The following is a 13368-nucleotide window of genomic DNA, read 5'->3' on the forward strand; positions in this document are numbered from 1 at the left end:
ACTTTTTGATTAATCTCAGGAAATATTCTAACATTTTGAAATACTGTATTTTTGACTTTCATGAGCTGTAAGCGCTAATCATCAAAATTAAAACAAAAAAAACATTTGAAATGTTTTACTTTACATGTAATGAACCTAGAATATATGAAAGTTTCACTTTTTGAAATAAGTTACAAAAAATTATTTTCACAGTATTCTAATTTAAATGTTCCAACTTAATATTAAAATATTATTTTTGTTTCAACTTTAATATTTACACATGTAAATACCGAGACCTAATAAATGTACTATTGTTGAAAAAAATAAAGTTTAGTTAGTAATTTTCTGCTGTGGAACTTTTAGAAAAATGCATTAACCAAAAACAGGAAGAAAAAAAACCCCTGCTTTTTGGTCAAAAAAGGTTCCCAACCTCTAACCTAGGACGGAATTTGTATTGGTGCCAAGCATACTATAGATCCCATTCAGTAAAAATACTGAAGAGCGATGTAAAATGAGAGAAACGCAGGAAACATTTTTTCCAATCAATAGCAAAATTTAATCACAAGTGCATAAAAATTCCAATTGTATGTAGGAGTTTAACAAACCTTTAATAATCATAATTGCCATTAAAAGAGAGATACAAAACACTGAACTATTGTCATTAAATCCACTTGGGTCTCCAAAAATAAACCTTTGTCTCTCAATTGTGACATTATTAAAAAGTTAAAATGTACACACAACTAACTCTACTACAAATGTAAAACTTACTGGGGTTAAGCTTATGAAGGAAAATAAAAACAGAACAATGGAAGAAGAAAAAAACAAGTAGAGAAACTGAAAAATCCCAATGGTTTTGACAATATGGAGGTCCAACATGTACTAACAAATAACACCTATGCAGGTACAATGTCTTCATGATCTATTGGATTTGACTCAAAACCTTTCAAATTGGCCCCAAAGGACAAAAACTGGTACAAAAAGCAACAGTAGCAAAACAAAACTATTAAATACAACTACTAAAAACAAAAAAATAGAGAGTATGCATCTATACAATATGGAACCGTGGTCCTGGCGTGGCGATGATGTCACTGTACGGCTCGGTCTGCGTCAGCTCGATGGCCTGCTGCTTCTTCAGCACCAGGAAGCTGTAAAACTTGGCCGCAGCCTGTTTCTTGTTGTTGTTTCGGCACAGCTCGAGCAGACTGATGGACTGGGCTCCGGTTTTAGCCACTACGCGCTGTCAAAACACAGAAGAATATGAGGAAACCGGTTTTGAACATCTTTATTGTGAACATTTGGTCAAATACAAACCTGAAGACCGTGAAGCATCTGCTGAGTTCTCTTGTTCCACCGTCGCTCCTCTTGGTCCTGGTCTCCTTGACCCTCCCCTCCCTGTTCATTAAAACACAGTGAACAATTATCAGTAACATATGGAAGCTTGTTTCCGCAATGGGATAAAAAAAAAAACATTTAAATAATTGTGACTTTTTCTCACAATTCTAAATAAAGATAACCTCAGAATTCTGACTACTTCTCCTAGCATTTCCCCCCCCCCTCAGAATTGCAAGATAAACTCAGAATTGTGAAATATGAAGAATTATGTTTTGTTTTGCTGGAAGACAAACTGTGGAAGTGTGAAATATAAAGCCAGAATTGCAAGATATAATCTTGCAATTCTGAAAAAAAATATCAAATTGTGAGTTCATAGTTTTGTATTCATGTAGCAAATATTTATTTGCAATTGAGTTAATACTTGCTCAGAATTCAGACAATCTCTGAAAACTTTCTTTTTTCCACCACAAAAAAAAAAGCAATTGGTACTTCTCTCACAATCCTGACTTTTTTTTCTTAGAATTGTGAAAAAAGTCCTTTTTTTTCAGAGGTGGGAATGGGCTTCCATAGTAATGGCAAAGTCAAAATGAGAGATTTTCTTCCACCTGTAAACAACAAACATCTCACCTCTTCATCGCTGTCATCCTTGTCTTTCTCCTTGTTCTTGTCATCCAACAGGTCCAGCTCCGGTACCAGAATTGAGAGGTTGGTGCAGTCCTCAGGAGGAAGATCCACCTGGGGCATGTCGAGCTGTTGGGAAAGGACTGACTGATCCACAGGCTGAAGCGTCTGATCCAACACTCCCATTTGCTGGAATGACAATTGTGCACCGTTAGGCTTTGTTCTAAAACCTTTACTAGGCAGCATAATTATCTGGTTGACTTACAGGCAAAGCTGCATCCTTCTCAAGCGACTTGCGCTTGACTCCACGCTGGCGAGATGGAGGCGGCATCATGGATTCGTCCAGAGTGGTTCTGCTGCCCTCCATAGACGAAGCCTGCAGCATACTGGGCTCCTCCATGATGGTCTGATCTGTAGGGCACAAGTAGGAGACTTTCACTTGAGGCTTTCAAATGACTGTGACACAACTGTTTTAAACCAGGGGGTTTCAATCTTTTAGCCATGGACCCCAAAATATGATCTTCCCCATTAAGAGATCCCCATTCTAAAACTTAAAGGGCAACTATATTTTTAAATGCATAAAGACTGGGGTTATTCTCATTAACTATAACCATGCATTTGTATTTTTTTTTTATTTTTAATAAAAAGAGTTAATAAAAAAAAAAATAATAATAATTTAGCTAGTTACCATTTTTGTTTTGCTTAAGTAAAATACTAAAATAAAATACTAAAACATTAATAAATACTATATGGACAATTAATACATTTTTTTTTTAATTTATTAAAATGACGAACACGCAACATTATTACTAAAACTTAAAAAAAAATTTTTTTTTAAATCTAATCTAATCTTTTTTCATCTTTATTTTACATTTGTACATTTTGAAAACACTTCCACACCTTGGAAATAATTTTCTATTGTACTATATGTTTTCTAATGACAGTAGTACTGTACTATTAGATCTATTTATTCAAATACATTTGTATTTTTTATTTGAATATTTTTTATTCAGTTTTACTTGTTTTCAGATTTTTAGTTCTTCTCTAACTTCTCCGGAGATCCCCTATCACTCACTTGTGGTCCCTGTGGACACCAGTTCAAAAACCTGTGTGTTAAGCTGCAGTAGTCATGCTTCTGTACTGCTCTGACACTCAACAGCAAGTCAAGAGCTTACCAATAACTTCACTCCTGTGACCCAGCGCCTCCTCTCTGGGCACTTCTGGGTTCTCCAGCTCCTTCAGGAAGTCCTCCAGGCTGTCAGCCTCTCCTCCCTTCCTCCTCTTCCTCAGCTCATCAGGCACCAGTGGAGTCAAGCAGCGAGTAAACATCTACAACACATTTCCCGTTATTTCAGCTCTGAGCTTTAACATAGTGATGTTACAGTGACGTAAGATCAACTATCACCTTCAGCAGTCGACCGTTCCAGAGAGGCTGAGCAGGCAATGAGAACAGCTTCTCCACGCCTCCAGTCTCCTTCCACATCATCAGCTTCTTAGTAGGAGGAGCCAAATCCAGCGTGGTGACGATATCAGAGTAGTCGCTCAACTGAGCGCGGATGGTCTTACTGTCCAACTCCTTCAGACTGTCGACAATGAGCTTCCTCTTTCTCTTTGCCTTGGTTTCTTTCACTGAGGACACACCACAAGTGTTTTAGTAATCTATATTTAAGACATATTCTTAATATAGATCACTGAAACAAGCTACGAGGCTGAGATGCATCTGATCGATCAATTAAATTTAAATTTATTGTTCATTTATTCATTTCATTTTCATTCATTCATTTATTGTTTACAGTTTTACCAGTAATGTCGATGGGCTCAAGAGCGAAAGCTTCGTCTTCATTGGGCACCAGAGTGGTCTGTTCTGTCTGGTCTGTGGTGTTGGGAAGAGGCTCCGCTGGTCCAGAGCCTGGACTGTCAAGACCGGCAGCGGCTGAATTAATGCAGACATGTTAGTTTACACTAATAATTTGTTCATATTTGTTTAAAAATGCATAAAATGCAATTCATAGACTTATTTCTTGCTCAAATTCATCAGAAAACATTATTACAGAAAAGAATGCTTACTTTATACCCTCATGAAACAGAAAAAAAAAATTCTTGACATGGCAAGGTTTGTTCAAGTTATCCAACAGTAAAACACCAAGAAATGATTTGCTAGTAAGAAAAATACTTGGTAACACTATTTTACATTATCCTTGTTATACATGTTACATGTACTTACTATAGTAATAACAGTACATAATGCATAATTACAAGCAACTAACCCTAAAACAAACACTAACCCTATACCAAGTTAAACCAAAAAGTTTACTACCTAGAAAAATGTGTTTGAAATTTTAGGATTATGTCATGTATTGAAGATGTCAAGAAATGTTATGAAGTAACGTTTTATTTGGTTAAACCACTTCAAGTCAATATCAAATGTTCTCTTAATGTGAGTTTATGTAGGAAATCACATGAATACAAAAATTCTTATAGTTTATACATTTCTGTAAAAACTTGACATGGAAGGAAAATTTTCAGTGGTAAAAAAAAGGGTTTACTTTATATTCTACTTCTAGTTATTTCATAGAGACAAGTAACAGCCAAGAAATTTTGTAGGATTTACTTACGAGAAAAAGCATCAAAGTCATCGTCATCATCGCCATGGTCTTGAGGCATCATTACACTGTCGGCGATAGCTGGAGGATCATCAAATATACCACCACCATCCTCGTTGCTCAGAATCTTATCCACTAAAATTGAGCAGACACCAGGTTTAGTATCACATCATCATATGAACAATATACAGGTCAAATCAAATTGGAACTTACTCAGAATTCCACCATCAGTGTTTTCCAGGTCGTTATCCCCAAAGTCGTCATAGTCAAGGTTGGTCGATTTGCCAGGGAGGTGAGCGGGACCAGGCTCAGCTTCCAGAAGCAGGGTGGAGGCAGAGGATCCATGGATGATGTCCACCTCAAAAGCATTCTCCTCCCTCATCATCTCACGATCATCCATGCCAAAGTCACCTGATATGACATTACCAGCATAAAGTGGATACATACATGGATCACATGAGTCTAGGGCTGCCCCCTAATAGTCAACTAACCATTATTCAACCAAAAGAGGCTTGGTTGACCAAAATTTTGTTAGTCGCTTTGTCGCAGGGGGAAAAAAATAAATAAATAAAAATCCACATTGGCTAAGTCCGTGACGGACAGATCGTTAACGGCTGGTCTATGTGGTAAAACAGTACATCGGCCAGGACATCCAAACACTCGACTATCATTCATCGACCTCTAATATGGCTTATCATCTGAAATATGTAAGTATTAGTAACTTTACATGGCCGCTCAATCTAATGTTAACCTAGATACATTTTGAAGTGTTTGTGTGGAGTGTGGAAGCTGAAAGCTGAACAGTAGCGCGCTCACTGCAGGACAGATGGAGGCGCCGGTGCGGTCGCTTGCTTTAAAAATACACCGTCATTTTTGGTCATACAAATAAGAGTAATACATCTTTTGAATCTGTAAAGACTCTATATTTATTTGTGCGCACTCACAATAACAACAAAACATTGTGCTTTTGTAAAATAATGAAAGTAAACAGGATAAGCTTTCTGCCATCTCGGTCTCTATGAACTTGAGCGCGAAACTCTGTGTATGCTTGCCTTACAGACATAAAATAACATGTATAGAGAGTGAAATGTCTACTTTCAAATACATTAATTTAGGGCTGTCAAAAAAAGAAATTTGAATATTCGTCGAATTTAAAGGGGTCATATGATGCGATTAAAATTTTTTCTTTCTTTTTGGAGTGTTACAAGCTCTTGGTGCATAAAGAAGATCTGTAAAGTTGCAAAGACTGAAGTCTCAAATCCAAATAGATATTCTTTATAAAAGTTAAGAGTCAACCACGCCTACCTAAAACGGCTCGTTCTAACACGCCCCCACATGTCTACGTCACAATGTGGGAAGATTCGCATAATGCCGCCCAAATGTTCACGCAAAGAAAGGCGGCGTAACTTTTATTCTTGCTGTAGTATTGTTGCCGTGGACACGCTGTTTCTCGTTGACAAAGCGAAACTACTTTGTTTGGTCTTCCAAAAGGGGATGATATCCGCTTCATCATGCCTAGAGCTGATCCGTGCTGGTCGCTGAGGTAATACATCATCTTTGCGCTGTGGATCGCCAGATCGACTTTCACCGTGGATGAAGCGGAGTCCAGCCCGGGGTCGTCACATGTGGCTGCCGCAAATCCGCCGGCCGCGCCATTCCACACTCTAGCCGCCGGCCTCCACTCACTCTAGGCCGCCGCCGCTTACTCTAGCCTGCCGTGTGTGACGCTGCGTTTCGTTGTGAAAGCGAAACTACTTTGTTTGACCTTCCAAAAGAGGACACGACTAAAAATCAGTAGTTAAGTTGTATTTACAACACTGTTCCAGAATACTTCAACCCAAATGTTCAGATGTGTGCAGCTAACTCACTGCAGGACAGATGGAGGCGCTGGTGCGCTCACTTGCTCCTAAAATACTCTGTCATTTTTGGTCATACAAATAAGAGTAATACATCTTTTGAATCTGTAAAGACTCTATATTTATTTGTGCGCACTCACAATAACAACAAAACATTGTGCTTTTGTAAAATAATGAAAGTAAACAGGATAAGCTTTCTGCCATCTCGGTCTCTATGAACTTGAGCGCGAAACTCTGTGTATGCTTGCCTTACAGACATAAAATAACATGTATAGAGAGTGAAATGTCTACTTTCAAATACATTAATTTAGGGCTGTCAAAAAAAGAAATTTGAATATTCGTCGAATTTAAAGGGGTCATATGATGCGATTAAAATTTTTTCTTTCTTTTTGGAGTGTTACAAGCTCTTGGTGCATAAAGAAGATCTGTAAAGTTGCAAAGACTGAAGTCTCAAATCCAAATAGATATTCTTTATAAAAGTTAAGAGTCAACCACGCCTACCTAAAACGGCTCGTTCTAACACGCCCCCACATGTCTACGTCACAATGTGGGAAGATTCGCATAATGCCGCCCAAATGTTCACGCAAAGAAAGGCGGCGTAACTTTTATTCTTGCTGTAGTATTGTTGCCGTGGACACGCTGTTTCTCGTTGACAAAGCGAAACTACTTTGTTTGGTCTTCCAAAAGGGGATGATATCCGCTTCATCATGCCTAGAGCTGATCCGTGCTGGTCGCTGAGGTAATACATCATCTTTGCGCTGTGGATCGCCAGATCGACTTTCACCGTGGATGAAGCGGAGTCCAGCCCGGGGTCGTCACATGTGGCTGCCGCAAATCCGCCGGCCGCGCCATTCCACACTCTAGCCGCCGGCCTCCACTCACTCTAGGCCGCCGCCGCTTACTCTAGCCTGCCGTGTGTGACGCTGCGTTTCGTTGTGAAAGCGAAACTACTTTGTTTGACCTTCCAAAAGAGGACACGACTAAAAATCAGTAGTTAAGTTGTATTTACAACACTGTTCCAGAATACTTCAACCCAAATGTTCAGATGTGTGCAGCACATTTTATGGAGGACTTTTTCCTGATCCTGGTAGACTACAATGCCGGCTGTTCTGACTCTCAGACTGTAAGTAAGTTTTTTTATATTTAAAGAATTTGCCACTGATGATTCAAATGTGAGTGTAGAGTAGCGCTTCTTGTTTGTCATTTCTTCTATCACAAATGCAGACATGGTTTTGTGTTTACGCGTTTATGTTTTTTAATGTAAAAAGACAGTATAAGTCATTATAAACCGTAATTATGTCCCCACTGGATGCAACAAATGCCTCGTGTATAATGGGTTTTAATGTTTTTGTCTCGTTGCTCCGGCCTGACAGGGCATCACAGTATGGTAGGGGCGTAACATTTCTGTCATCCGCTTGAGGTATTCGGCCAATCACAACGCACTGGATAGCTGGCCAATCAGAGCACACCTTGCTTTTCAGACCGATGAGCTTTGTAAAAATCGACACGTTTCAGAAAGGCGGGGCATAGAGGAGAAACAATAATGTTTTTTGAACCTTAAACCGCATAAACATTTCATTATACCAAATACACAAAATAATGTTCCTTTTAGCAACATCATATGACCCCTTTAAAATAAAAATCCACATTCAAAAACGTTGCATTCGAATTTTAGGTGTGCGTTAAGGAGACAGCCTTATCAGTGACGCTCGAGATGCGATGACGATGTAAGTCAGTTACACCAAGTTTTCCCATGGAATTGGGCTACTTTAACACTTGTTGCCATGGGTTAAAGCGACCCCAATAACATGATATTTATAACCTGGAATGCGAATTTTAGCAGGGGACCCCCTCGAAACACGATTGGGCTAGTTTTGAGTAGCGATTGGGCAGGTTTTCTTGTGAAAACCTGGCAACCCTGAAGTAAGTGTCATTGCATTTGAATGTTTTTGTTAGCCTATCCAGTTGAAGCCACTAGATGCGGCGCTGCTGCGTTGTTAATGACAAATATTGCGGGAAAAGAGAACATCAATGCGGAGAAGACGTTGTTTACGTCAAAACTGAAACCAAGCCGTTCCCACAGAACACATTTCGCGCATTTTCTAGAGGGACATCTATCACCGTTGCACTCGCGTCTTGCACAAAAGAGCCGCATGTTTAGAAAGCCATGTAAAATAAAATTTATGCAAGTTCAACTTTGAAAAAACAGATCTCCAGACTTCATACCGGGGTTTTTTCCCCATCCTACTGCAACTCGTGTTTTTAAACGAAAGATTTACTCTGTGTGTTTGGCTTTCGGCCCTTTGTATTAAACTATGCACACATACATGATGCTGTTTTGTTTATAGTTGTTTAAGCAACTTAATTATAATTGGTTTATAAACATTATTTTAAACATTATGCACTTTTTTCACAGATAGTCATGTTATATTATGCTTTGAAGAAACGTGCATTAGTAATATTTTGCTTGATGTGCCCTCTTGTGGCCTCAGGAGAGAATCCAAAAGCTTTTCTTCACCCTAACTGAAATTATGCATTTTAAATTTGAATATAATTAGAATTTTGATAATATTTAATTAAAAATTTCGAATTTAGTTTTTCAGCCATTTTGACAGCCCTAAATCAATTCAGATGGAAAACAAATCAGAACATGCATAGGCACATCACTACTGTGGAGATGACGAGTCAGTGACGCCGAATTCATCTCTTAAACAGAGAACAAAGAAAGCACTAGTTTATCAATGAATTGTTTAAATGTTAAAGCATCCTCCTTACCGCTTTTCCGTGACACATTCATAATCATTAGCTTTATGCTTGCGCTTAAGCGCTCATTAGGCAATGCAGGCAATTAAAAGCTCATTATAATGATTTAAATGGTTTATTAATAAACGTGCGATTACTCAACTAATGCTTCAAATGAACGACTACTAGTCGACCAGCAAATCTTTAGTCGAGGGCAGCCCTACATGAGTCACTAGAAGTAGCGTTAGACTACATAGATGGGCCACCCAAGTATATCTGGTGACTCATCTGTAGTTCAAACAGCTGATAAAACAGGGCTCCAGACTGCGACTAAAACGGTTGCATTTGCGACCAAAAATATTAATTTGCGAGAGAAGTTTTTGCTGAGGTCGCCATTGGTGACCATATATATTTACAGTACATGTTACGACTTAAAAATGTGCATGTAATGTAGGGCTGAACGATTTTGGAAAATAATCTAATTGCGATTTTTTTTTTACTAATATTGCGATTTAATATGCAATTATTTTTTTAAAGCTCTTTATGTTCTGTATTATTCAACAAAGACAAGCTATAAATCATTGCATAGTATGCTCAACACACTATTAGATAGATTAAACAAATGTTCTTTTCTGTAGGCAAGGCCTATATGTTACGACGAAATTAGGTGATGCATGAATTGATATGAACGACATTTTTATTTATTTTATTTAACATTTTTATTTAACTACAATCACAGTATATTGACTGATTTGTTGAACTTCCAACCTTGTAAGCATGTAATAATTATGTTTAAATAAGCCTGGTGTAAACATTAATATGAAAGTCAGTAATGCTGTCCGCTAAGGCATAGGACACACACAGGCTTTCCTCCTCACCAACGACATTAAACACCGTGTCTACACCGGACGCGAGTGGCAAAATACAGTAGAAACCATTATAATCAGTGACGCTGTGTACACTGGATGCGACGCGACATTAAACTGATGCCTCGTTCTATTTATGACGTACTGACACAAAGCAACGGTCGCTTTGTCGCGCCCAGTGTAGAGCTGTTGCGGCGCGTCAACTGTAGCGTCCGGTATAGACACAGTGAGTGAAGCAGAGAGCAAGATATGCCTCGTCATATTTTCTGCATTTAGCTTTTAAATGACCAGCACCTGCCTGGGTCTGTGCGACTTCATCTATGGCTTTTCACTTCCCTTTCACAAACCGATACATCTCCCATTCTAAGTTACGTCCTTTGGCTGTTTACAGTTTTATTTATTTTCTTTTTTTTCTGCTGATGGGCCACGCTCGACTTAAAGCAGCGCTGCTTAGACCGATGGGTGTGTGTCATCCAAGTACTGCGAGAGCTATAGGAGAGCACGGAGGTCTCCTTATGTTTTCTCTCGCTCGCCGTACTTTGATGTCATTCACCGATCGGATCTTCAAGTCGAACACACCTCTTTACTCTCTCGTGTCACGTGACTGTGTAATCACAGTCTCTGCGATTGAAAAATCGCGTTATTTCATATCGCGATATTATCGCAAATGCAATTAATCGTTCAGCCCTAATGTAATGCCATTTTTCCTGATTATTTTGCGATCATATCTTTTGTTATGTTGATCTATTAAACTGAGACGATGCGCATCAACCTTTTAGTGGAAAAGTTTCAAACAGTCCTTGTCTCTGCCGAACACCAGCGATAACACAGAACACACTGTGCTAAACAAGTGAACCCATTAACGTTCCCTTTACTACTATAGTAGCTACATAATGAACATGAATTAAAGGAACACTCCAATATTTTTGAAAATATGCTCATTTTCCAACTCTCCTAGAGTTAAACAGTTGAGTTTTACCGTTTTCGAATCCATTCAGCCGATCTCCGGGTCTGGCGGATTGTAAAGTTGTACCTTCAGATGTTTAGTCATGCTTATTTTGTGCTGAAACTGCTATTAATGTGGAGAAGATGATCAGTTCACGTGCGCCTCATGCTGCTGCGTCTGTTGAACTGAGGAGCTACAATGATCTGTCACTCCACATTAAACAGCGCCAAAACGGCATTTATTGTTTAAATACTGCAATACAATGGACATAATTTGAAATCCGAGACTTTGTTTCATATGAAAAGTACCAAAGCACAATGCTTATTGCGATATATTGAATGGGAAGTGCTCTTCAATGTTCCATTCATTAACTGAAAAAAGGCTAGACCGGTGGTTCACAACCCGCGGCCCGTCACGAATTCAAATGCGGCCCACCATGCTGAACACAATAAAAAAAAATAACTTTCAGTTTTACAATTCATTTTAGTTTTTACATTAATTAAAAAATGTACTAAACAAATATAAGCTATAATGTTTTTGTTATGTAAAATAATTTAGTTTTTCATATATTATTTTCAGACATGAACAGACCTGTACTCACGTAGCCCAATTAATGCTATGCATTTAACGAACACTTACAAGCGCGCACTTTGGCAGAATTCAATTCAAATAGTCATCAGCAGCCATTAGTTCGGTAAAATTGAGCATCAGAATGGACACATTTGTTATTAAGGGAGAAAAACGGAATGTGGAAAATGCCAGCGAAGGAATGCATACAAACAAGAGTAGTCGCAGCAGTGAAGGTAGGAGAGTGCTGGGCTTAATTTTTGGTTTGCCCCGCAACTCACTTGAAGATGTTCAGGCTAGAGCCCTGCACGGGCCTCAAATATATGACGTTCAGGTCCTAGCCCAGCCGTGTCCGACAACTTATCAGAATTACCGGCCCGAGCCCGTCTTTTTTCCCCCCTAGCTCCCAAAGCAGCTTATATTACTGTTTCAGCTACATTAAAATAGTTCAGTTTTGTATGTAATGGCAAAGTGATTATATTTCGTTTTGTTTTTTTTATTAAGTTAATTTAGAAAACCGTTTGGAGCATTAAATATAAGTTTTAGTTTTTTAAAGTAACGACCAAGCAGCCAGCGGCAGACAGTGAGCTGATCAAAGCCTATGTTTGATCAATTTAGCCTTCTCAAATCATCACGACTTACCTAAAATAAAATCTATAGATATAAAGCAGTTCAAGCATATAACAATGTTTTAACGTTAAACCTAGATAAATGTGCGCTATATCCAATAGTTTGTGCGGAGAGTGGAAGCTGAAGCGCGCTTTGCAGGACATAGAGGCGCCAGTGCGATCACTTGCATGTTTTTCAGTGGATAAGCCATCGTTTTTACTCATAAAGGTAAGAGTAATACATAATTCGTAGCTGTAAAGGGTCTACTTTTATTTGTGTGCACTCACAATATCAACAAAAACGTTGTGCTTTTATAAAATAAAGAAATCAAACATGATGCGCTTTCTGCTGTCTCATCTTGAACAGGAGCGCATACAAAAATGAACCCGAAAGTCAGCGAATACATGCCTCACAGACATGATAAATATATCTATAGAAAGCTTTAAATTACTACTTAACGAAATAAAACAAATCAAAAACTCTTTCATTACAATCATAATCCGTAAAAATGCACTTCTCTCTAAAGGCCTGAGGAGATGGCGAGTCAGGATCGACAACTTCATCCTTGCGACACCGACTCAGAAAACACTAGATTATTAGTAAATAATTCAAATATCTCCTTACTATTTTCCCCCTGACACATGCATGGTAATTATTTTTGCCGGTGCTTTGCGGCAAGCTTTAGCCTATTGTGTGCATTTGAACGCAGAACTGTTCAGCTGCGCTGACGGCACGCACCATACATGCTGCTGCTGCAGGACACTAAACAACGTCGAGCCGCACGGTCTCGTGTCGTTTCCTCCAGCGTGGCAAATTATTATTATTTTTCATCACTAATTGATGGATGTCTAAAATATACAAATAGAAGCCTAAAACAAGCCCGATGCCCTCTGAACTATGACGTGAAAATTGTACCGAAGCCCGGCCCTAGAGGCGTAGTAAAGTCGGGGCCCGTTGGTCTCGGGCTGAAATGCAGGGCTCTAGTTCAGGCAAAAGGAAACACCCATACCATGCAGCAATCATCCTTAATTGCAGAAATGTGGCAAAAAATCTCTGGAGAGAACCTCAGATTATTAAATTCGAACGTGCTTTCCATATTTGGATCAACATAGGCTACATTTGTGAATGCACATTTTCTGCAATGTCACGCATCAAGTCATGCTTCTGTGCGCGTCTTACAGACTGCAACTTACAATTGGAACTCCATTGTGCGGTTACTACTTTCGAGCCGAATTTCACAAAATTGG

General features: G+C 38.8%; 1 protein-coding gene across 1 annotated transcript in view; it reads right to left on the reverse strand.

Moving 5' to 3' along the window:
• Positions 1 to 519: 519 nt before the first annotated feature.
• The window catches only part of LOC107592485 (double-strand-break repair protein rad21 homolog), a 17129-nt gene continuing 4280 nt past the window's right edge, over positions 520 to 13368 (reverse strand). The window contains exons 6-14 of the mRNA XM_016282014.1: positions 4749 to 4946; positions 4548 to 4670; positions 3734 to 3865; positions 3338 to 3561; positions 3108 to 3261; positions 2198 to 2343; positions 1939 to 2121; positions 1291 to 1371; positions 520 to 1216 (exon numbers count right to left, since the gene is read on the reverse strand). Coding sequence (XP_016137500.1) covers positions 1025 to 1216; positions 1291 to 1371; positions 1939 to 2121; positions 2198 to 2343; positions 3108 to 3261; positions 3338 to 3561; positions 3734 to 3865; positions 4548 to 4670; positions 4749 to 4946 — 1433 coding nt within the window. The 3' untranslated portion in view covers positions 520 to 1024. The remainder of the gene's footprint in view (positions 1217 to 1290; positions 1372 to 1938; positions 2122 to 2197; positions 2344 to 3107; positions 3262 to 3337; positions 3562 to 3733; positions 3866 to 4547; positions 4671 to 4748; positions 4947 to 13368) is intronic.

The sequence above is a fragment of the Sinocyclocheilus grahami genome, unplaced genomic scaffold (genome assembly GCF_001515645.1).
Source record: "Sinocyclocheilus grahami isolate Dianchi unplaced genomic scaffold, SAMN03320097.WGS_v1.1 scaffold153.1, whole genome shotgun sequence".
Classification (NCBI taxonomy): Eukaryota; Metazoa; Chordata; class Actinopteri; order Cypriniformes; family Cyprinidae; genus Sinocyclocheilus; species Sinocyclocheilus grahami.